Source organism: Sinohyriopsis cumingii, chromosome 7 (genome assembly GCF_028554795.1).
Source record: "Sinohyriopsis cumingii isolate HCF-2022 chromosome 7, ASM2855479v2, whole genome shotgun sequence".
In the NCBI taxonomy this organism is placed as follows: domain Eukaryota; kingdom Metazoa; phylum Mollusca; class Bivalvia; order Unionida; family Unionidae; genus Sinohyriopsis; species Sinohyriopsis cumingii.
The window spans coordinates 13,975,557-13,999,697 of NC_142967.1; the positions used below are offsets into that span (position 1 = coordinate 13,975,557).

General features: G+C 34.6%; 1 protein-coding gene across 1 annotated transcript in view; it reads left to right on the forward strand.

The window, feature by feature from the left end:
- LOC149794759 (pyridine nucleotide-disulfide oxidoreductase domain-containing protein 2-like) overlaps nt 1-24,141 on the forward strand; it is a 158,294-nt gene that overhangs the window by 31,988 nt on the left and 102,165 nt on the right. The window contains exon 3 of the mRNA XM_089964391.1: nt 9,810-9,903. Within this exon, the coding sequence (XP_089820517.1) occupies nt 9,810-9,903 (94 nt within the window). The remainder of the gene's footprint in view (nt 1-9,809; nt 9,904-24,141) is intronic.

Genomic DNA, 24,141 nt, shown 5'->3' on the forward strand with positions numbered 1-24,141 from the left:
CTAGCTTGTCTGGTTTTCTGAAAGCGATATCTTGTTCCCTGTCATATCCTTGGCTACTGTTTATGCCTTTGAGTGTTGTAACATGTTCATTTATTGCATGCAGAATGGTGTGAAGATCCCCCTTTGTTTAAATGGGTTCTGTTCTTAGCCATGAGGTGGTTCAGGCACCAAACCAGACTTTGTAACAAATGCAGTTTCAATGCCAATCAGTTTGTGGTACCATTCATTGCATAGGTGCTCTATTATGGCATTCAGGTTTTGAACCTCAGTATGATTTTCATGGAGAAACTGTGCAAATGAATACCTTACAATCTGAGTTGTCCAAGTAGATGTTATTCAGAATATGGTACAAATTTTCTTCTATTTGTTTAGTCTCAGTGTTTTTTTCAGCATCATTTCCTCCAACACTCATGATAATGTAATCAAACTGAGAAAGGTCTGTTTCTCTGATCACATGAAGCATGTGACTAGTTCCTACCCCACAAAATGAATTGACTTTGACCAAAGGTTTAAGACCTCTTTCACTGTACTTTTTTAATGATCAAGTCACTAATCAGCAGTGTTTGTTTCATGGAAATTTCCTGATGCTTTGGGCCGCTTGATAAAAAGAATTCCAGGTACTTATATTGGAAGAGCCATGAGTTTCATTGCTAATATTAGAATAGTGATGTTCACCATTCACAACATTTTTATGACCTGAGATGTTATTTAGCACCATGGTCATAAGACTCTCACTAACAAATGGCTGGAACAATTTTGGGGTAAAGATCGATCTATGTACAAAGCAAGAACAATGAATGCTAAATACAGGAACTGTATTTGCTCAACCAAAAATATTCATGGTGACCATGATTAACTCTTGTGTTGTGAGTTTGTAGGGCTACTGGTCATCTTCACTTGCCAAGAGTAGTTGATACGCTTAGTTTCACTTCGATGATAACTGATGTTGATCAATGACCCTTGGGTAGTGTAGAGGGGTCCAGGTATTGAGATATAAAGTCTTAATGCTAATAAGAAAAAAACGATGAGCTAACTAAAATCTAATGCTTTGTTGATGGAATCTGCTGATTTGAGGTCAGAAAGGATGAAGATTGCTATTAAAGGGATTAAATGATAATATTTGTGTATTTATTGAAATGTAAATCTTTTCCAAATCACTCACATTTAGCATGAATAATACAAAAATAATAATAATAATACTGTAATAATAATAATAATAATAATAATCTTCTTCTGGCAGCTATACCCTGGAATGCAAAGTTAATTCATACCTTAAGTCAGCTGACACCCTGTAATGTAAACTTAATTCATACTATAAGTCAGCTGACAGCTATACTCTGGAATGCAAAGTTAATTCATACCATAAGTCAGCTGAGGTTTATTCAAAATAAACTACATGTAATATAAGTTATTCAAAATAAACTACATGTAATATAAGTTAATCTAAGACAAAATGTTAGCCCTACCACTGTAATACTGCAATCAAAAATGTAAAAAATGAGAATCTTTTAATTCTTCAGTGGGAAAAACATGTACTGTCTGTATGTTCCTCACATCTAAAATTTCATCAGTTAGTGGGGCCCTAGGTAGCCGAATGGTCTAAGCAGCTCTCCGTAACTGATCACCAGCACCTCTCGCCTCTGCATCGGTTTGAATCTTATCCATATGGGGAAATTGTACTAGTTCCCAGTAAGAATATAAAGGCTTTTTGATACTCCCATTGGTGCCTCATCATCTGACTCACTTACAGTCTTTTTGATGTTCCCATTGATGCCTTGTAATCTGACTTGCGTACAGGCTTTTAGATACTCACTTTGTTGCCTGATCATCCAACATGTTTACAGGCTTTTTGATACTCCCATTGATGCCTCATAATCTCACTTGTGTACCGGCTTTTAGATACTCACTTTGATATCTCATCATCTGACATGTTTACAGGCTTTTTGATACTCCCATTGATGCCTCATTATCTGACTTGTGTACAGGCTTTTTGATACTCCCATTTATGCCTCATTGTTTTTACTTGTTTACAAGCCTTTTGATACCCATTTTGATACCTCATCATCTGACTTATTTACAGGCTTTTAGATACTCCCATCAATGCCTCATTATCTGACTTGTGTACATTATCTGACTTGTGTACAGGCTTTTAGATACTCACTTTGATGTCTCATCATCTGACTTGTGCACAGGCTTTTTGATACTCACTTTGATGTCTCGTCATCTGACTTGTTTACAGGCTTTTAGATACTCCCATCGATGCCTCATTATCTGACTTCTTTACAGGCTTTTAGATACTCACTTTGTTGCCTCATTAACTGACGTGTTTACAGGCTTTTAGATACTCCCATTGATGCCTTATCATCTGACTTATTTACAGGCTTTTAGATACTCCATCAATGCCTCATTATCTGACTTGTGTACATTATCTGACTTGTGTACAGGCTTTTAGATACTTTGATGTCTCATCATCTGACTTGTATACAGGCTTTTTGATACTCACTTTGATATCTCATCATCTGACTTCTTTACAGGCTTTTAGATACTTCCATCGATGCCTCATTATCTGACTTCTTTACAGGCTTTTAGATACTCACTTTGTTGCCTCATTAACTGACTTGTTTACAGGCTTTTAGATACTCCCATCGATGCCTCATTAACTGACTTGTTTACAGGCTTTTAGATACTCCCTTTGATGTCTTATCATCTGACTTGTGTACAGGCTTTTTGATACTCCCATTGATGCCTTATTATCTGACTTGTGTACAGGCTTTTAGATACTCCCTTTGATGCCTTATTATCTGACTTGTGTACAGGCTTTTAGATACTCCCTTTGATGTCATATCATCTGACTTATTAACAGGCTTTTTGATACTCCCATTGATGCCTCATTATTTGACTTGTTTACAGGCTTTTAGATACTCACTTTGATGTCTCATCATCTGACTTGTTTACAGGCTTTTAGATACTCAAATCGATGCCTCATTATCTGGCTTGTTTACAGGCTTTTAGATACTCCCATCGATGCCTCATTATCTAACTTATGTACAGGCTTTTAGATACTCACTTTGATATCTCATCATCTGACTTGTTTACAGGCTTTTAGATACTCACTTTGATGTCTCATCATCTGACTTGTGTACAGGCTTTTTGATACTCACTTTGATGTCTCAGCATCTGACTTGTGTACAGGCTTTTAGATACTCACTTTGATGTCTCATCATCCGACTTGTGTACAGGCTTTTTGATACTCACTTTGATGTCTCATCATCTGACTTGTGTACAGGCTTTTTGATACTCCCAATGATGCCTCATTATTTGACTTGTGTACAGGCTTTTTGATACTCCCATTGGTGCCTCATTTTTTTTACTTGTTTACAAGCTTTTTGATACTCATTTTGATACCTTGTTATCTGACTTATTTACAGGCTCTTTGATACTTATTTTGATACCTCATCATCTGACTTGCTTACAGGTTTTTTGATACTCCCATCGATACCTCATTATCTGACTTGCGTACAGGCTTTTAGATACTCACTTTGTTGCCTAATCATCCGACACGTTTACAGGCTTTTTGATACTTACATTGATGCCTTGTTATCTGACTTGTGTACAGGCTTTTAGATACTTACTTTGATGTCTCATCATCTGACTTGTTTACAGGCTTTTTGATACTTCCATTGATGCCTTGTTATCTGACTTGTGTACAGGCTTTTAGATACTCCCATTGATGCCTTGTTATCTGACTTGTGTACAGGCTTTTAGATACTCACTTTGATGTCTCATCAACCGACACATTTACAGGCTTTTTGATACTCCCATCAATGCCTTGTTATTTGACTTGTGTACAGGCTTTTAGATACTCACTTTGTTGCCTGATCATTTGACTTGTGTGCAGGCTTTTTGATACTCCCATTGATGCCTCATTATCTGACTTGTGTACAGGCTTTTAGATACTTACTTTGATGTCTCATCATCCAACTTGTGTACAGGCTTTTTGATACTCCCATTGATGCCTCATTATCTGACTTGTGTACAGGCTTTTAGATACTTTGATGTCTCATCATCCGACTTGTGTACAGGTTTTTTGATACTCCCATCGATGCCTCATCATTTGACTTGTTTACAGGCTTTTTGATACGCCCATTGATGCTTTGTCATCTGACTTGTGTACAGGCTTTTAGATACTCACTTTGTTGCCTGATCATCTGACATGTTTACAGGCTTTTTGATACTCCCATTGATGCCTTGTTATCTGACTTGTGTACAGGCTTTAGACACTCACTTTGATGTCTGATCATCTGACTTGTTTACAGAATTGAAATCATTAATGATAGTTTTTAAATGTATCAAGGGATATTGTCCAGTGTACATGACTAAATCATTTTATAAATGTTACTCTGCCTAGACTCTAAATCACTTTTAGCAGACATGTTGAAATACCAAATCATTACGATGAAGAATTCAAAGGAACTCCACAGTATTTTGGGGACCAAATATGGAACTTGCCTGATCTGTTAAATCAGTGTAAAAGTCCTTGTAAATATATATTTTCTGGACAGATTTCAATGTAAAAGTCCTTGTAAATATATATTTTCTGGACAGATTTCAATGTAAAAGTCCACGTAAATATATATTTTATGGACAGATTTCAATGTAAAAGTCCACGTAAATATATATTTTCTGGACAGATTTCAATGTAAAAGTCCTTGTAAATATATATTTTCTGGACAGATTTCAATGTAAAAGTCCACGTAAATATATATTTTATGGACAGATTTCAATGTAAAAGTCCACGTAAATATATATTTTCTCGACAGATTTCCAGAATGGGATGACTAGCATGATGATACTTCATCAGAATACAGCTGATAATACTTTGTAAAAAAATATATATCAAGAGAGGATAGTTGTATTTGACTAATTGAGTTTACCTTCTTCAAATAAATACTGTATTATTATTATTATTATTGACTTATGATACTCTTGCTTTTATGTTTACAACATATTTACCATAAAAAATTGTGCTGTAAGGTTCACATAAACATTTACACACTTAATAAAATATTGTTATTGACTTCATGGTTGCCTATCCAAATTAACAATAGTTAAGGGAAGATGGTTAAGTGGCTAACATTATACATTATTTGTACTTTCCAGGTAGAATGATTGCATTTAGTTCAGGTGTGTTTTGCCTGGAATCATGAACTTTGAGGGAATGCATCTTGATGAGTTGCACATCCTCATATCAAAAAGTGGGTCACTGTGATAAATATTTCAGTGACTGTTTAAATTTCACATTTCAATTTTTTTCTGAAGTTATTTTCATGCTAGATTGATCAAACTGGATGATTGTATGCAGGTATCACTAAACTAATTGAGCCAACAAGCTGCTATTGCATCCTATTGTTGTTTCTTAATATTTTTTCATTGATTTATACTGAAGATTTGCTTACTAACAAAGAACTTTGATTGCATTCATTAGAAAATTCTAAACAGAAAATCAGATATGGATCTTGGTTCAAATCTCCATAGTGTATGAATTAAAAATTATTTGACCTGTATGATAGTGTTATTTGTTTTAATATTAATTCTGCCTAGTATTATCAAGCATTCTCCTGTAGAATCTGTGGATAGCCCATTTAAAAAATCCACAAAGTTAAAACAAGGGCAGAAAGAATTATCCTTAATTTACCATTTGATTCACCATCCAGAAACCTATTTTCAAATTGGAAATGGCTTAAATTTGAATGCAGGTTAGCCTGCCAAAAGTCCATATTAATGTTCAAAGTAAAGAATGATTTTTGTCTACGACACATGTGTCAAACTCAAGGCCCGCGGGCCACATCAGGCCCGGCATACAATTATATCCGGCCCGAGAGAGACTTTTAGGCAAAAATATTTTTTAATGGCCCTGCGATATAAAGTGCAAATCAAATTCCCTAATTAGCAGCCTTGCCAAACACCCAGCTCTGACAAATTGGCATAAGAGCGAAAATGGGTATGCCAATGATTTTTTATTATTAAAACTTTTTTCTGTTTTAATTTATATTAATGTTTAAAAAAGGTTTAATTTTTCGCTTATTGAATGTTTATCCTGTTCGGCCCGCAACCTTACGTGTGATTTGAGTTTTGGTTCGCTGAGCGATTGAGTTTGACACCCCTGGTCTACGATATTCGAATGATTGGTTTCAGTTAATGTCAGAAAAACTGTACCAAGGATATGAATTGAGGTTAAATTCAAACGATCATTGTAAAACACCATTTCCAGAAACAAATACTTAAACAAAATTATTTGCTTGCTTTGATGCGATTCAGTGGAATAAACTCCCTGTGGAATAAACTCCCCAAAGTAATTAGTTCAGAAACAAATCTAAATGTGTTCAAAACAAAAACATATATACTATCTTGAAAGGCGGTTTTCATTGTAAATATTGAAATACATGCACTCCAATTTAATGCATTTCATATACACATTGTGTTTTTATACTTAATGCATTTCATTTACACATTGTGTTTTTATACTTAATGCATTTCATATACACATTGTGTTTTTATACTTAATGCATTTCATATACACATTGTGTTTTTATACTTAATGCATTTCATTTACACATTGTGTTTTTATACTTAATGCATTTCATTTACACATTGTGTTTTTATACTTAATGCATTTCATATACACATTGTGTTTTTATACTTAATGCATTTCATATACACAGTGTTTTTATACTTAATGCATTTCATATACACATTGTGTTTTTATACTTATTGCATTTCATATACACATTGTGTTTTTATACTTAATGCATTTCATATACACATTGTGTTTTTATACTTAATGCATTTCATTTACACATTGTGTTTTTATACTTAATGCATTTCATTTACACATTGTGTTTTTATACTTAATGCATTTCATTTACACATTGTGTTTTTATAATTAATGCATTTCATAGACACTTTGTGTTTTTATACTTAATGCATTTCATTTACACATTGTGTTTTTATACTTAATGCATTTCATTTACACATTGTGTTTTTATACTTAATGCATTTTATAAACACTTTGTGCTTTTATACTTAATGCATTTCATATACACATTGTGCTTTTATACTTAATGCATTTCATATACACATTGTGTTTTTATACTTAATGCATTTCATGTACACATTGTGTTTTTATACTTAATGCATTTCATTTACACATTGTGTTTTTATACTTAATGCATTTCATTTACACATTGTGTTTTTATACTTAATGCATTTCATATACACATTGTGTTTTTATACTTAATGCATTTCATATACACATTGTGTTTTTATACTTAATGCATTTCATATACACATTGTGTTTTTATACTTAATGCATTTCATATACACATTGTGTTTTTATACTTAATGCATTTCATATACACATTGTGCTTTTATACTTAATGCATTTCATATACACATTGTGTTTTTATACTTAATGCATTTCATATACACATTGTGTTTTTATACTTAATGCATTTCATATGCATGTTGTGTTTTTATACCTAATGCATTTCATTTACACATTGTGTTTTTATACTTAATGCATTTCATATACATGTTGTGTTTTTATACTTAATGCATTTCATATACACATTGTGCTTTTATACTTAATGCATTTCATATACACACTGTGCTTTTATACTTAATGCATTTCACATACACATTGACAGCTCCGGTGGTCTAGTGGTTAGAGCATCCTTCTCGGATGTGGAAGGTCGTGGGTTCGATCCTCGGCTGAGTCATACCAAAGACTTATAAGAATGGTATTAACAGCTGCCTCGCTTGGCGCTCGACATTAAGAGGTTAGTGTTAGGACTGGTTGGCCTGGTGTCAAGATAATGTGACTGGGTGGGACATCATGCTCCATGTATGCGGCATGATGCCCCAGTGCTAGACATCACTGTAAACTGCCACACTGCAGATATCATAGCAATATGACTGAAAAATTGTTAAAGCTACGTTAAAAATCCAAATCACACATACACACACATATACACATTGTGTTTTTATACTTAATGCATTTCATATACACATTGTGTTTTTATACTTAGTGTATTGAAGCATGCTCTACTATGTTTTATATTTTAATGTTTTTCTTCTTGTTTTTACCATAGTTTGTTCATCCTGATGGCCTCTGGGGCGAATAGTGTAGATTGTACCAATTGAGTTACGTTTATCAAATAATTAAATTATAAATCACTGGATTTTGTCATATATAAAGAAAAGTAAAGGAAATAAATAATATGAACTTAGTTACTGTAGTAATACCTACATCTGCATTTGTACCATGCCTGTACAACGAAAGATGGTGACAGTGGTCTATATTTCCAGTTTGAGTCAGGTTAAGTTCTTGCTTGTAGCCCATGACAGCATTGTTTTGCTTTTATGTTGTTATACTGGGAATAATGAAATATGGTAAAAAGCTGCATCTTTATGAGTTCTTTATCCTCGTCTCTCACTTGGGTTACATTTTGTGTTTCAAGTTTATTTCTTCTGTAAGGCTACAATGTTTGCATATGTCAACAGCTTTGATTAGTTCAGTGCATGCCAATGTTCACAGAATTGTCAAACATGTTAATGGTCATGCATGAGGCATGAACTACTCATTCCAACTGAGTTCCATATTTTCACTTGATCGTAAAGTTTTGAGAATAGAGAGCCAGGCCAGAACCCAGAGCCAGGTCAGTCCTTGAGAATGAAGAGCCATGACAGGCCTTGAGAAGACAGAGCCTGGCTGGGCCTCGAAATACAGTCAGGCCAGGTCAGACCTTGAGAATACAGAGAGAGGCTATGCCAGGCCCCATATTTTCAAACTACTTTATACAAGAAGCTTAAGTTCAAGGAAGCTCAACATTGAAAAGTTTGACAGTCAATAACTTTAACAGAATGAGAGAACTATTACATCTTTCTTGACTCTAGATAATCTGCCAAATTTACATGATGTATGTGTACCAAGGTATCATGCCTAGTTCTGCATTCATGAAACTCTTTGAGAACAAACCTCCAGCTTAAGCTAGAAAGAACAAAGCAGAAGGATACTTGAAGAGCATCTAAGGCAATGAAACAAAACAGTTTAGGATAGGGTCAAAAGTTAAGAAAATAATTGAATTTTTAAGATTCTGATTTTAATTAAAGTTATAGTCTGTCAAACTTTTAGGATGTGGAGCTTAAGTTTTGTGTTCTAAAATGTTTTGCAAAAAATACAAGGCCAGTACTTGTTTGGTCATTCAAAATGGTTTTGATAAAATTGGATTTTTGGAAATCAAGTCTGTATTTATATATTTTAAAAATAGTAGGGTGACCTAGTGTTATTATAGATGAGCTAACATTTTGAAAAATTGAATTTTTGATAATCAAATCTTGCTGTGTGTAAATTCTTTGTAAACATAAATGCATTTTCTTTTATAAAATAATGCTTTAACATATGCCATGTGCATTTAGCTTGAGAAAATTGTTTAATAATAGTTCTGGCCATTCCTTGACTTTGCAGTGTAGTATTTAAGAGTCGAGTGCTAATATTTATAAAACTACGGAATGGTGACATTGCTTCTATGTAGCATTGTGTAATGATGTTTTTCATGTAGTACACATAGCTTTAATTAGAATTCATCTTGTCTAATATAGTTCACATCAGTGAATGGCTGTCTGATTAAAATGATGGGAAAAAATGAAAAACAATTAATGCTAACATAAATCAGAATGCATTCATTCTAGCTTAATGAACCATTAAAACTTTGGTACACAGTGATACAAGAGTTTTGTTTCTTTTCCAGGCTGCATACTTACAGAAAGCAGGTTGGAATGTATGTGTCTTGGAGAGGAGACATTTAATAGGGGGTGCTGCAGTCACTGAAGAGATAATACCAGGTACCTTTAGTCTGGTCAAGTTAATCTGTTTTGGTCTACCTGACACGCTGCTTGGAATGGAATGTATTTAGCTCTCTTGGTCTTGAGGCCAGGTGAGTTTATAGTGTGACCCTGCACCTGCTGTGTGCTCCATAATGCATAATCCATTATCAGTAGGTCATAATGCATAGTCCATCATCATCAGTAGGTCGTAATGCATAGTCCGTCATCAGTAAATCATAATCCATCATCAGTAAGTCATAATGCATAACCCATCATCAGCAAATCATAATGCATAATCCATCATCAGTAAATAATAATGCATAAGTCGTAATGCATAATCTATTATCAATAAGTCATAATGCATAACCCATCATCAGTAAATCATAATGCATAATCCATTATTAGTAAGTCATAATGCATAATCCATCATCATCCATTATCAGTAAGTCATAATGCATAATCCATGATCAGTAAGTCATAATGCATAATCCATCATCAGTAAGTCATAATGCATAATCCATTATTAGTAAGTCATAATGCATAATCCATTATTAGTAAGTCATAATGCATAATCCATCATCATCCATTATCAGTAAGTCATAATGCATAATCCATGATCAGTAAGTCATAATGCATAATCCATCATCAGTAAGTCATAATGCATAATCCATCATTAGTAAGTCATAATGCGTAATCCATCATCAGTAGGTCATAATGCATAATCCTTCATCCGTAAATCATAATGCATAATCCATTATCAGTAAGTCATAATGCATAATCCATTATCAGTAGGTCATAATGCATAATCCATCATCAGTAGGTCATAATGCATAATCCATCATCAGTAGGTCATATTGCATAATCCATCATTAGTAAATCATAATGCATAATCCATCATCAGTAAATCATAATGCATAATCCATTATCAGTAAGTCATAATGCGTAATCCATCATCAGTAAATCATAATGCATAATCCATTATCAGTAATTCATAATGCATAATCCATCATCAGTAAATCATAATGCATAATCCATCATCAGTAAATCATAATGCATAATCCATTATCAGTAAGTCATAATGCATAATCCATTATCAGTAAGTCATAATGCATAATCCATCATCAGTAAATCATAATGCATAATCCATTATCAGTAATTCATAATGCATAATCCATCATCAGTAAATCATCATGCACAATCCATCATCAGTAAATCATAATGCATAATCCATTATCAGTAAGTCATAATGCATAATCCATTATCAGTAAGTCATAATGCATAATCCATCATCAGTAAGTCATAATGCATAATCCATCATCAGTAAGTCATAATGCATAATCCACCATCAGTAAATCAAAAGATACTCTTTTAACTTGTCAATAAAAATGGGACAATGAAATTTGTCAGAGAGCTGGGAAGAGCTTTCAGATTTTTACAGATCTGCCTTCACATTATATTAAATGACGTCATAATGATTGCTGAACAGAATTTGATCAAATTTGATAGAATGCAATAAGCCTTTTTCAAATATGATGCAGATCCAGCTTCAGATATGGCCAACATTACTTAAAATATGTTAAGCCACTTCACTGAAAATTAAACAAAACTTTAAATGACTTCTTATCCAAAATCAACCTTGACAGAAAGCATCCTATCAAAACATGTCATGTTAGTCTGCCATCAAATATGGCCACTCTTACTAAAACTAGATACACATTTACATTGCAGATTGTCTTAACATACTGGGGTTTCGGATTTATGCAAATGATGCTGATCTTCCACAGATACTAAAAATTAAAAATACTGTATTAATTCAAGTGATAAAATTAGCTTCTGATAATGATTGAGAATCACAGATTTTGGGTTATAATGAGTTGTCCCTTATGTAGAGATGTCTTAAACAAATTTAAAGATATAATTTTTGAATATGGGATTTACAAATGAAAACAACGATAACAAAATGTGATATGAATTAGCAGCAGATTACACCATGGAGATTAAATTAATTTGTCTGTAACTTAAATTTAATTATAAGAATAGAAATATACTGAAAGCAGATTAAATAAATTATGTACAAGATTAGCATGGGAAACCATGCAATCTTTGTCACGAATTTACTGTATTGTATCTGTTGGCAGGTATCATCACTCTAATTGCCCAATAAATCAATAGAAGCCACTTGGCAGAAAAGTAACTTGGCAGAAAAACATCTTACAAGGCATGTTTGATTCACATCAGTAAATTTCTGTTTATTTGAAACATTAAAATTGCATTGCCTGACAAAATAAACCTCTTAATATCCTAACTTGGTTATGCCATTAAAATCCTGAAATAGTTGTTGCTTTTACTCATTTACAAATATATGAATTATTGTATGGGATTTTATGTATTATATACTATTAATTACAAGTTATTTTAAACTTATATAGGACTTTTTAGCTTTTAATAGATAAAAAGAACCCCAATACCATAACATGCTTCTGTATTTAAACACATTAAATTGAATTACAGTGACAGTCATTATCGAAATATGTGGATCCTCCAATTTTCAAGAAACCAGCCATTGAAACATTTAAGATATCACAGTCAATAAAACATTTACTATTTCTCCCAATATTTTTAGCACTTATGATTCTGTAATGGCTACTTTTGCAAGTTGTTCATTGATCTGGTAGGTTCAGATTTACAGATCTTAAGTGAATTACATAGTAATTCATATCTATCATAAAATCATGTTGAGTAATGCTGAAAAGATCTTTTCTCAAAGTTCTAAAACTAGGGCATGCAGTGCAACTGTGGTTTACATTTGGTAAGGTATGGAAAAAACAAGATTAAAATATTTTATTCTGATTGCTACAGGGACAGCTTGTTTGAAGCTTAAATGGACTAAACCATTCAGAAATTTCCACCAAGATGTGCTAAAGCTGTGACAGTCTAGTCTTGTACATCTTTAACAGCATAAACATTTTGTTGATTGTTTGTTTTTTCTTCTTCAAATACATAACCTGATCATAATAACTAGAAATTACTACAGCAACATCGCAAATCCAGCCCTCCTAGTTAATAGTTTCATTTTGCTAAGGGAGCTAAATGTTGTTGCAGTATATGTGGCAGTCAGACAGAGTCACCTCTCTTTGATAAGGAATTGGCATAAATTGTATGTATACTTTGGTTAATACTTCTGCTTGTGCAAGTAGCATGCTCTCTCCTGTTGAGTGATGTCATGTTGTGGGAAAGTTGCAGATGCCTCATGTATATCTTCTATAGCTAATTCATATAAGTCTCTTTGTTAGATGGGAGTTAAGAACTCCTGTGCATTGCTAGGATGTTTGTTGCAAATTGTCCATGACTTCTGTACTGACATGAAAGGAAACTCAGACTGTGGAAAAATTAGAACCAGAGAGTGGCCAGCAAGTGTTGATTAATCAAGGCATTTTCAAAGTGACCAGACCGTATCCAGTTAAAACAAATTAAAATTAGTGCAGATTTTATACAAGCAAGCCATTATGTTATAACTAAATTCATTTTGAAATCAGTACCTTATTGAACCACACCAAGTTATGATCACAGAAAGCTCAGATTGTACTATGAGTGGCCTAATTTGCCATGCGTAAAAGAAGAAAAGAAATTCTCGTGGAATTCTAGGTTGGATTGCGAACAGAAGCTTCTTAAGGAAGCTTTGCAGGTGGGCATGAGAGGCTCAACACCCAAGAGCAGAAACGTGGAAGTGATGCAACGATTGCATGGAAAATGCCATAGTTTACATCTGAGGTTTTGGGTGTAGGTGCAGTGCTGGAATGAGCACGTGATTGGGAGCACTGGAAATGCCAGGAGAGCACATTAGCAAGGGTACCTGAGTACCTAAGACAACAGGAGGAGTGACATGAATAACTGAGTCAAATATTGGAAAGGGAACACTCTTAACTCATTTGGCCCCAGAGGTTTTGTTGTTTTTGCCTGAAATGTGCATAAGAAAGACATTTGGGGGGCTATTTCTGAATACATCGTAATACATCAGCTTTCAACAGATTTTCCATGAGACTAATGCCTAGTTGTATTAGAAACGTCATTTTCCATTGGTTATTTTGCTTGCGCATGAGCAGAAGGGTAATAGTTGTAGTTTTTTTTAAAAATATTTTTTTGCTTAATGGACCCATCATTTTCGTATGGAGACAGCAATTTATTCCAAATGCCCACCTTATCCTAGTTTTTGCAAAGGATCACCTGTCTGTGTGCAGTTAAGACCAGTCTGCCTTAGATCTGAGGCCAAAAGGTCTAAAATCCGGACACAAAATCACATTCCAACCTTGAGCGAATTTTGGGTGAAAAAAAATCGGGTCCAAAAATGAGGTTTTCCCCTATGTATTTTGTAGTGCAACTAGAACTTCCAGATTATTTGGTATCATTTTAGAGCTATATCTGTCTGCTTTTTTAAATACCACCCACGCTGGTGTAGCTTAAATGACCTTGATGTTGCAGAGCTTAGAAAAAGGGTACAGCTTCATCATGCCTACAGACGGGATTGGGTCAAATTGGTTAATCAAGTTTATGGGAATTTCTTAGAAATTGTCAAAGAATGGCTCTTTTTGTAACTTATGTGCAACACTGATACACAAATGATGAAATAAATAAGTAATATTCAGACGGGATCGGGGCTGAATTGGTTAAGAGCTTGTAAAAGGTCTTCAAGTGTAATAGTTTAAAAGAATTGAGAAATTTTAATGGGAAGTAATGAATTCACTTGTTATATTTTATTAAATTGTTACACTTTCCACCTTGATTTATTTATATATCTAGACCATCAACATTGCTGACTGGGGGCTTGGAGCTATTTCAACTTTAATTGTCCATCTTTCACTTGTATTAGAAATAATACTGTAGGAGGCATGTGACAAATGGTAATGCCATTTCAGCCTGAAAACCATTTTATGCAGAACCTATATGTCTGATATTGCAGGGGGTTTGACATTGAGTTATCTCTATTGGCTACATATAATGAAGACTGAGATCAAACAAGCCAACTCAGAGGCTGAGTCACACCATGCAAGGTTCATGTCAATCAAATACCTCTTAATAGGGCTGGTTACCATGAAAAAATTTGTACCACAGTATACAGTGGTATTTCAGAATTTACAAAGATACAACCACAGTAAACCACAATGATATTATGGACCAGTAGTTCAATGTTTTGGGGCAGGGGCCTGGCACTTTTTTGTTTAATTTCAGTCTTGCTCTGATTGATAGCAAAATAACACCATATTATATCCAGGATACTATTTGGAAAAAATATTAATTATCTTTAGATAAAAGAAAAGAAAATATTCACTTCAAAAGAAAATCAAAGCCTTTCCCTGACCAAGAAATAAAATGGTCAACACTTTATAATAGAAATTTGCTATGTGTATGTTAACTGGTGTATACACTGCACTCTATAGGCTGTTCCTAAAGTGGGATGATAATGCTGATACTGGAAAAGAGATAATGCTGACATTAAGGAGCCTGTTGATACTGAAGCCTACACTTTCTATGTACACTAATGATATTGCAGAGAAACTTTTAGTGTTATGCCAACACCCAGGCAAGATATTTATCAGTGTGCCAGTAAACATAAAACACACTGACTGGAAAATATTTAGTGGACTGGAGAAATTACGTACAGTTCCAACAGAAAACAAGTGAGGTCCTGAAAATCATAATGTGATTTAGAGTCTTACACAGTAATATATACACTTAACACATACACATATGCAGGTAAATAACTTAAACATGACATGTATTTTTATATAAATTTATGGATCACAAATATGATTGTAATATTCACCATTGATTTGTGAGAGATACAACAATTATGTAAAAGAACATAATTTTTAAAACTACTTTGCCATGAATATTCAACTCTTAACAAGATTTGTTGGGAATTTCCATACATTCCTTACTGACAGAAATTACCAATGTACAAGTCAGCAGTTATAGAGCCCAACTACTATATTACATCATTGTCAGCAGTTATAGAGCCCAACTACTGTATTGCATCATTGTCAGCAATTATAGAGCCCAACTACTGTATTACATCATTGTCAGCAATTATAGAGCCCAACTACTGTATTACATCATTGTCAGCAGTTATAATGCCCAAGTACTGTATTACATCATTGTCAGCAGTTACAGTGCCCAACTACTGTATTACATCATTGTCAGCAGTTATAGAGCCCAACTACTGTATTACAGCATTGCTGGCCATTATAGAGCCCAACTACTATATTACATCATTGGCAGCAGTTATAGAGCCCAACTACTATATTAACAGCATTGTCAGCAGTTATAGAGCCCAACTACTATATTACATCATTGTCAGCAGTTATAGAGCCCAACTACTGTATTACAGCATTGTTGGCCATTATAGAGCCCAACTACTATATTACATCATTGGCAGCAGTTATAGAGCCCAACTACTATATTAACAGCATTGTCAGCAGTTATAGAGCCCAATTACTATATTAACAGCATTGTCAGCAGTTATAGAGCCCAACTACTATATTACATCATTGTCAGCAGTTATAGTGCCCAACTACTATATTGCATCGTCAGCAGTTATAGAGCCCAACTATTACGGAGGCGTTCACCAGATAATATGTACTTTTGAGAGAGTGACGTATGTAAGGTGAAGTAGTTTGCATTTAAAACATGCACAATGGAGAGAATGTTGGGATACCTCTATGCTACATTAATGTAATGTGGATGATATTTCTTTTGGATATTGTACTTTTGGAAATTTTACATGATTTAAGCACACTGCTAACTAAAATGACTGCTCCCTTGTGTTAAAAAATCAGCCTGAATTTGTCTAAAGTACACTATACATAGCAGCTATTAAAATAGGGAAAATGAATTTTGCCAGACTAGACAATACCAGCTTCTGAAAGTGCAATGAATGAATTACCAAATATATAAAATGTAAAAAAAGTTATCAGCTCTTTTTTCTACAATTTACCTCTGAAGTTCAGGAAGTGAAAATGACCAAGTAGAGGTAGCACTTTTTTGAAAGGTGCATATCTGAAGTAAGGCCAAGCTGTATACTCTATAACCCATAGTACACCCATCAATCATACACCAAAATAAAGGGAATTAAAGGTTCTTTGCATTATACCTAAGATATACAAGGTCTTTTTTAAATAGCCAGTATAACCAGTGAGAAAAGCCTGGGAAGTTCTTTTTCTTTAAAATCCTAACCTACGCAAAATACGAAACTGTAGAGCGCCACCTATATTACATCATTGTCAGCAGTTATAGAGCCCAACTACAGTATTACAGCAGTGTCAGCAGTTATAGTGCCCAACTACTATATTACATCATTGTTAAGCAGTTATAGAGCCCATCTAGTGTATTACAGCATTGTCAGCAGTTATAGAACCCGACTACTATATTACATCATTGTTGGCCATTAAAGAGCCCAACTACTATATTACATCATTGTCAGCAGTTATAGAGCCCAACTACTATATTACATCATTGTTAAGCAGTTATAGAGCCCAGCTACTATATTATGTCATTGTCAGCAGTTATAGAGCCCAACTACTATATTACATCATTGTCAGCAATTATAGAGCCCAACTACTGTATTACAGCATTGTCAGCAGTTATAGAGCCCAACTACTGTATTACAGCATTGTCAGCAGTTATAGAGCCCAACTACTATATTACAGCATTGTCAGCAATTATAGAGCCCAACTACTATATTACATCATTGTCAGCAATTATAGAGCCCAGCTACTATATTATGTCATTGTCAGCAGTTATAGAGCCCAACTACTATATTACATCATTGTCAGCAATTATAGAGCCCAACTACTGTATTACAGCATTGTCAGCAGTTATAGAGCCCAACTACTGTATTACAGCATTGTCAGCAGTTATAGAGCCCAACTACTATATTACAGCATTGTCAGCAGTTATAGAGCCCAACTACTATATTACATCATTGTCAGCAATTATAGAGCCCAACTACTGTATTACAGCATTGTCAGCAGTTATAGAGCCCAACTACTGTATTACAGCATTGTCAGCAATTATAGAGCCGAACTACTGTATTACAGCATTGTCAGCAGTTATAGAGCCCAACTACTGTATTACATCATTGTCAGCAGTTATAGAGCCCAACTACTATATTACATCATTGTTAAGCAGTTATAGTGCCCAATTACTATATTACATCATTGTCAGCAGTTATAGTGCCCAACTGCTATTTACATAATTGTCAGCAGTTATAGAGCCCAACTACTATATTACATCATTGTCAGCAGTTATAGAGCCCAACTGCTATTTACATAATTGTCAGCAGTTATAGAGCCCAACTATTGTATTACATCATTGTCAGCAGCTATAGAGCCCAACTACTGTATTACATCATTGTCAGCAGTTATAGAGCCCAACTACTATATTACATCATTGTCAGCAATTATAGAGCCCAACTACTGTATTACAGCATTGTCAGCAGTTATAGAGCCCAACTACTGTATTACAGCATTGTCAGCAGTTATAGAGCCCAACTACAGTATTACAGCAGTGTCAGCAGTTATAGTGCCCAACTACTATATTACATCATTGTTAAGCAGTTATAGAGCCAATCTAATGTATTACAGCATTGTCAGCAGTTATAGAACCCGACTACTATATTACATCATTGTTGGCCATTAAAGAGCCCAACTACTATATTACATCATTGTCAGCAGTTATAGAGCCCAACTACTATATTACATCATTGTTAAGCAGTTATAGAGCCCAGCTACTATATTATGTCATTGTCAGCAGTTATAGAGCCCAACTACTATATTACATCATTGTCAGCAATTATAGAGCCCAACTACTGTATTACAGCATTGTCAGCAGTTATAGAGCCCAACTACTGTATTACAGCATTGTCAGCAGTTATAGAGCCCAACTACTATATTACAGCATTGTCAGCAATTATAGAGCCCAACTACTATATTACATCATTGTCAGCAATTATAGAGCCCAGCTACTATATTATGTCATTGTCAGCAGTTATAGAGCCCAACTACTATATTACATCATTGTCAGCAATTATAGAGCCCAACTACTGTATTACAGCATTGTCAGCAGTTATAGAGCCCAACTACTATATTACATCATTGTCAGCAATTATAGAGCCCAACTACTGTATTACAGCATTGTCAGCAGTTATAGAGCCCAACTACTGTATTACATCATTGTCAGCAATTATAGAGCCCAACTACTGTATTACAGCATTGTCAGCAGTTATAGAGCCCAACTACTGTATTACAGCATTGTCAGCAATTATAGAGCCGAACTACTGTATTACAGCATTGTCAGCAGTTATAGAGCCCAACTACTGTATTACATCATTGTCAGCAGTTATAGAGCCCAACTACTATATTACATCATTGTTAAGCAGTTATAGTGCCCAATTACTATATTACATCATTGTCAGCAGTTATAGTGCCCAACTGCTATTTACATAATTGTCAGCAGTTATAGAGCCCAACTACTATATTACATCATTGTCAGCAGTTATAGAGCCCAACTGCTATTTACATAATTGTCAGCAGTTATAGAGCCCAACTACTGTATTACATCATTGTCAGCAGTTATAGAGCCCAACTACTGTATTACATCATTGTCAGCAGTTATAGAGCCCAACTACTGTATTACATCATTGTCAGCAATTATAGAGCCCAACTACTGTATTACAGCATTGTCAGCAGTTATAGAGCCCAACTACTGTATTACAGCATTGTCAGCAGTTATAGAGCCCAACTACTATATTACAGCATTGTCAGCAATTATAGAGCCCGACTACTATATTACATCATTGTCAGCAATTATAGAGCCCAGCTACTATATTATGTCATTGTCAGCAGTTATAGAGCCCAACTACTATATTACATCATTGTCAGCAATTATAGAGCCCAACTACTGTATTACAGCATTGTCAGCAGTTATAGAGCCCAACTACTGTATTACAGCATTGTCAGCAGTTATAGAGCCCAACTACTATATTACAGCATTGTCAGCAGTTATAGAGCCCAACTACTATATTACATCATTGTCAGCAATTATAGAGCCCAACTACTGTATTACAGCATTGTCAGCAGTTATAGAGCCCAACTACTATATTACATCATTGTCAGCAATTATAGAGCCCAACTACTGTATTACAGCATTTTCAGCAGTTATAGAGCCCAACTACTGTATTACAGCATTGTCAGCAATTATAGAGCCCAACTACTGTATTACAGCATTGTCAGCAGTTATAGAGCCCAACTACTGTATTACAGCATTGTCAGCAGTTATAGAGCCCAACTACTGTATTACAGCATTGTCAGCAGTTATAGAGCCCAACTACTGTATTACATCATTGTCAGCAGTTATAGAGCCCAACTACTATATTACATCATTGTTAAGCAGTTATAGTGCCCAATTACTATATTACATCATTGTCAGCAGTTATAGTGCCCAACTGCTATTTACATAATTGTCAGCAGTTATAGAGCCCAACTACTATATTACATCATTGTCAGCAGTTATAGAGCCCAACTGCTATTTACATAATTGTCAGCAGTTATAGAGCCCAACTACTGTATTACATCATTGTCAGCAGTTATAGAGCCCAACTACTGTATTACATCATTGTCAGCAGTTATAGAGCCCAACTGCTATTTACATAATTGTCAGCAGTTATAGAGCCCAACTACTATATTACATCATTGTCAGCAGTTATAGAGCCCAACTACTGTATTACATCATTGTCAGCAGTTATAGAGCCCAACTGCTATTTACATAATTGTCAGCAGTTATAGAGCCCAACTACTATATTACATCCTTGTCAGCAGTTATAGAGCCCAACTACTGTATTACAGCATTGTCAGCAGTTATAGAGCCCAACTACTATACTACATCATTGTTGGCCATTATAGAACCCAACTACTATATTACATCATTGTCAGCAGTTATAGAGCCCAACTACTGTATTACATCATTGTCAGCAGTTATAGAGCCCAGCTACTATATTATGTCATTGTCAGCAGTTATAGTGCCCAATTACTATATTACATCATTGTCAGCAGTTATAGAGCCCAACTACTATGGGGGCGTTCACCAGATAATATGTACTTTTGAGAGAGTGACATATGTAAGGTGAAGTAGTTTGCATTTAAAACACGCACAATGGAGAGAATGTTGGCATACCTCTATGCTACATTAATGTAATGTGGATGATATTTCTTTTGGATATTGTACTTTTGGAAATTTTACATGATTTAAGCACACTGCTAACTAAAATGACTGCTCCCTTGCGTTAAAAAATCAGCCTGAATTTGTCTAAAGTACACTATACATAGCAGCTATTAAAATAGGGAAAATGAATTTTGCCAGACTAGACAATACCAGCTTCTGAAAGTGCAATGAATGAATTACCAAATATATAAAATGTAAAAAAAGTTATCAGCTCTTTTTTCTACAATTTACCTCTGAAGTTCAGGAAGTGAAAATGACCAAGTAGAGGTAGCACTTTTTTGAAAGGTGCATATCTGAAGTAAGGCCAAGCTGTATACTCTATAACCCATAGTACACCCATCAATCATACACCAAAATAAAGGGAATTAAAGGTTCTTTGCATTATACCTAAGATATACAAGGTCTTTTTTAAATAGCCAGTATAACCAGTGAGAAAAGCCTGGGAAGTTCTTTTTCTTTAAAATCCTAACCTACGCAAAATACGAAACTGTAGAGCGCCACCTATATTACATCATTGTCAGCAGTTATAGAGCCCAACTACAGTATTACAGCAGTGTCAGCAGTTATAGTGCCCAACTACTATATTACATCATTGTTAAGCAGTTATAGAGCCCATCTAATGTATTACAGCATTGTCAGCAGTTATAGAACCCGACTACTATATTACATCATTGTTGGCCATTAAAGAGCCCAACTACTATATTACATCATTGTCAGCAGTTATAGAGCCCAACTACTATATTACATCATTGTTAAGCAGTTATAGAGCCCAGCTACTATATTATGTCATTGTCAGCAGTTATAGAGCCCAACTACTATATTACATCATTGTCAGCAATTATAGAGCCCAACTACTGTATTACAGCATTGTCAGCAATTATAGAGCCCAACTACTATATTACATCATTGTTAAGCAGTTATAGAGCCAAACTACTATATTATGTCATTGTCAGCAGTTATAGAGCCCAACTACTATATTACATCATTGTCAGCAGTTATAGAGCCCAAATACTGTATTACAGCATTGTCAGCAGTTATAGAGCCCAACTGCTATTTACATAATTGTCAGCAGTTATAGAGCTCAACTACTGTATTATATCATTATCGGCCATTATAGAACCAAACTACTGTATTACAGCATTGTTGGCCATTATAGAGCCCAACTACTATATTACATCATTGTAAGCAGTTATAGAGCCCAACTACTGTATTACAGTATTGTTAGCAGTTATAGAGCCCATCTACTGTATTACATCATTGTCAGCAGTTATAGAGCCCAACTACTGTATTATATCATTATTGGCCATTATAGAACCAAACTACTGTATTACAGCATTGTTGGCCATTATAGAGCCCAACTACTATATTACATCATTGTAAGCAGTTATAGAGCCCAACTACTGTATTACAGTATTGTTAGCAGTTATAGAGCCCATCTACTGTATTACATCATTGTCAGCAGTTATAGAGCCCAACTACTGTATTATATCATTATTGGCCATTATAGAACCAAACTACTGTATTACAGCATTGTTGGCCATTATAGAGCCCAACTACTATATTAACAGCATTGTCAGCAGTTATTGAGCCCAACTACTATATTACATCATTGTCAGCAATTATAGTGCCCAACTACTGTATTATATCATTGTGTGCAGTTATAGAGCCCAACTACATTACATCATTATCAGCAGTTATAGAGCCCAACTACTATATTACATCATTGTCAGCAGTTATAGAACCCAACTACTATATTACATCATTGTTGGCCGTTATAGAGCCCGACTACTATATTGCATCATTGTCAGCAGCTATAGGACCCAACTACTATATTACATCATTGTCAGCAGTTATAGAGCCCAACTACTATATTACGTCATTGTCAGCAGTTATAGAGCCCAACTACTATATTACATCATTGTCAGCAGTTATAGTGCCCAATTACTATATTACATCATTGTCAGCAGTTATAGAGCCCAACTACTATATTACATCATTGTCAGCAGTTATAGAGCCCAATTACTATATTACATCATTGTCAGCAGTTATAGAGCCCAACTACTGTATTACATCATTGTCAGCAGTTATAGAGCCCAATTACTATATTACATCATTGTCAGCAGTTATAGAGCCCAACTACTGTATTACATCATTGTCAGCAGTTATAGAGCCCAACTACTATATTACATCATTGTCAGCAGTTATAGAGCCCAATTACTATATTACATCATTGTCAGCAGTTATAGAGCCCAACTACTGTATTACATCATTGTCAGCAGTTATAGAGCCCAATTACTATATTACATCATTGTCAGCAGTTATAGAGCCCAACTACTGTATTAGATCATTGTCAGCAGTTATAGAACCCAACTACTGTATTACATCATTGTTGGCCATTATAGAGCCCAACTACTGTATTACATCATTGTCAGCAGTTATAGAGCCCAACTACTATATTACATCATTGTCAGCAGCTATAGAGCCCAATTACTATATTAACAGCATTGTCAGGAGTTATAGAGCCCAACTACTGTATTAGATCATTGTCAGCAGTTATAGAACCCAACTACTGTATTACATCATTGTTGGCCATTATAGAGCCCAACTACTATATTACATCATTGTCAGCAATTATTGAGCCCAACTACTGTATTATATCATTGTCAGCAGTTATTGAGCCCAATTACTATATTAACAGCATTGTCAGCAGTTATAGAGCCCAACTACTGTATTAGATCATTGTCAGCAGTTATAGAACCTAACTACTGTATTACATCATTGTCGGCCATTATAGAACCAAACTACTGTATTACATCATTGTTGGCCATTATAGAGCCCAACTACTATATTACATCATTGTCAGCAGTTATTGAGCCCAACTATTGTATTATATCATTGTCGGCCATTATAGAACCAAACTACTGTATTATATCATTGTTGGCCATTATAGAGCCCAACTACTATATTACATCATTTTCAGCA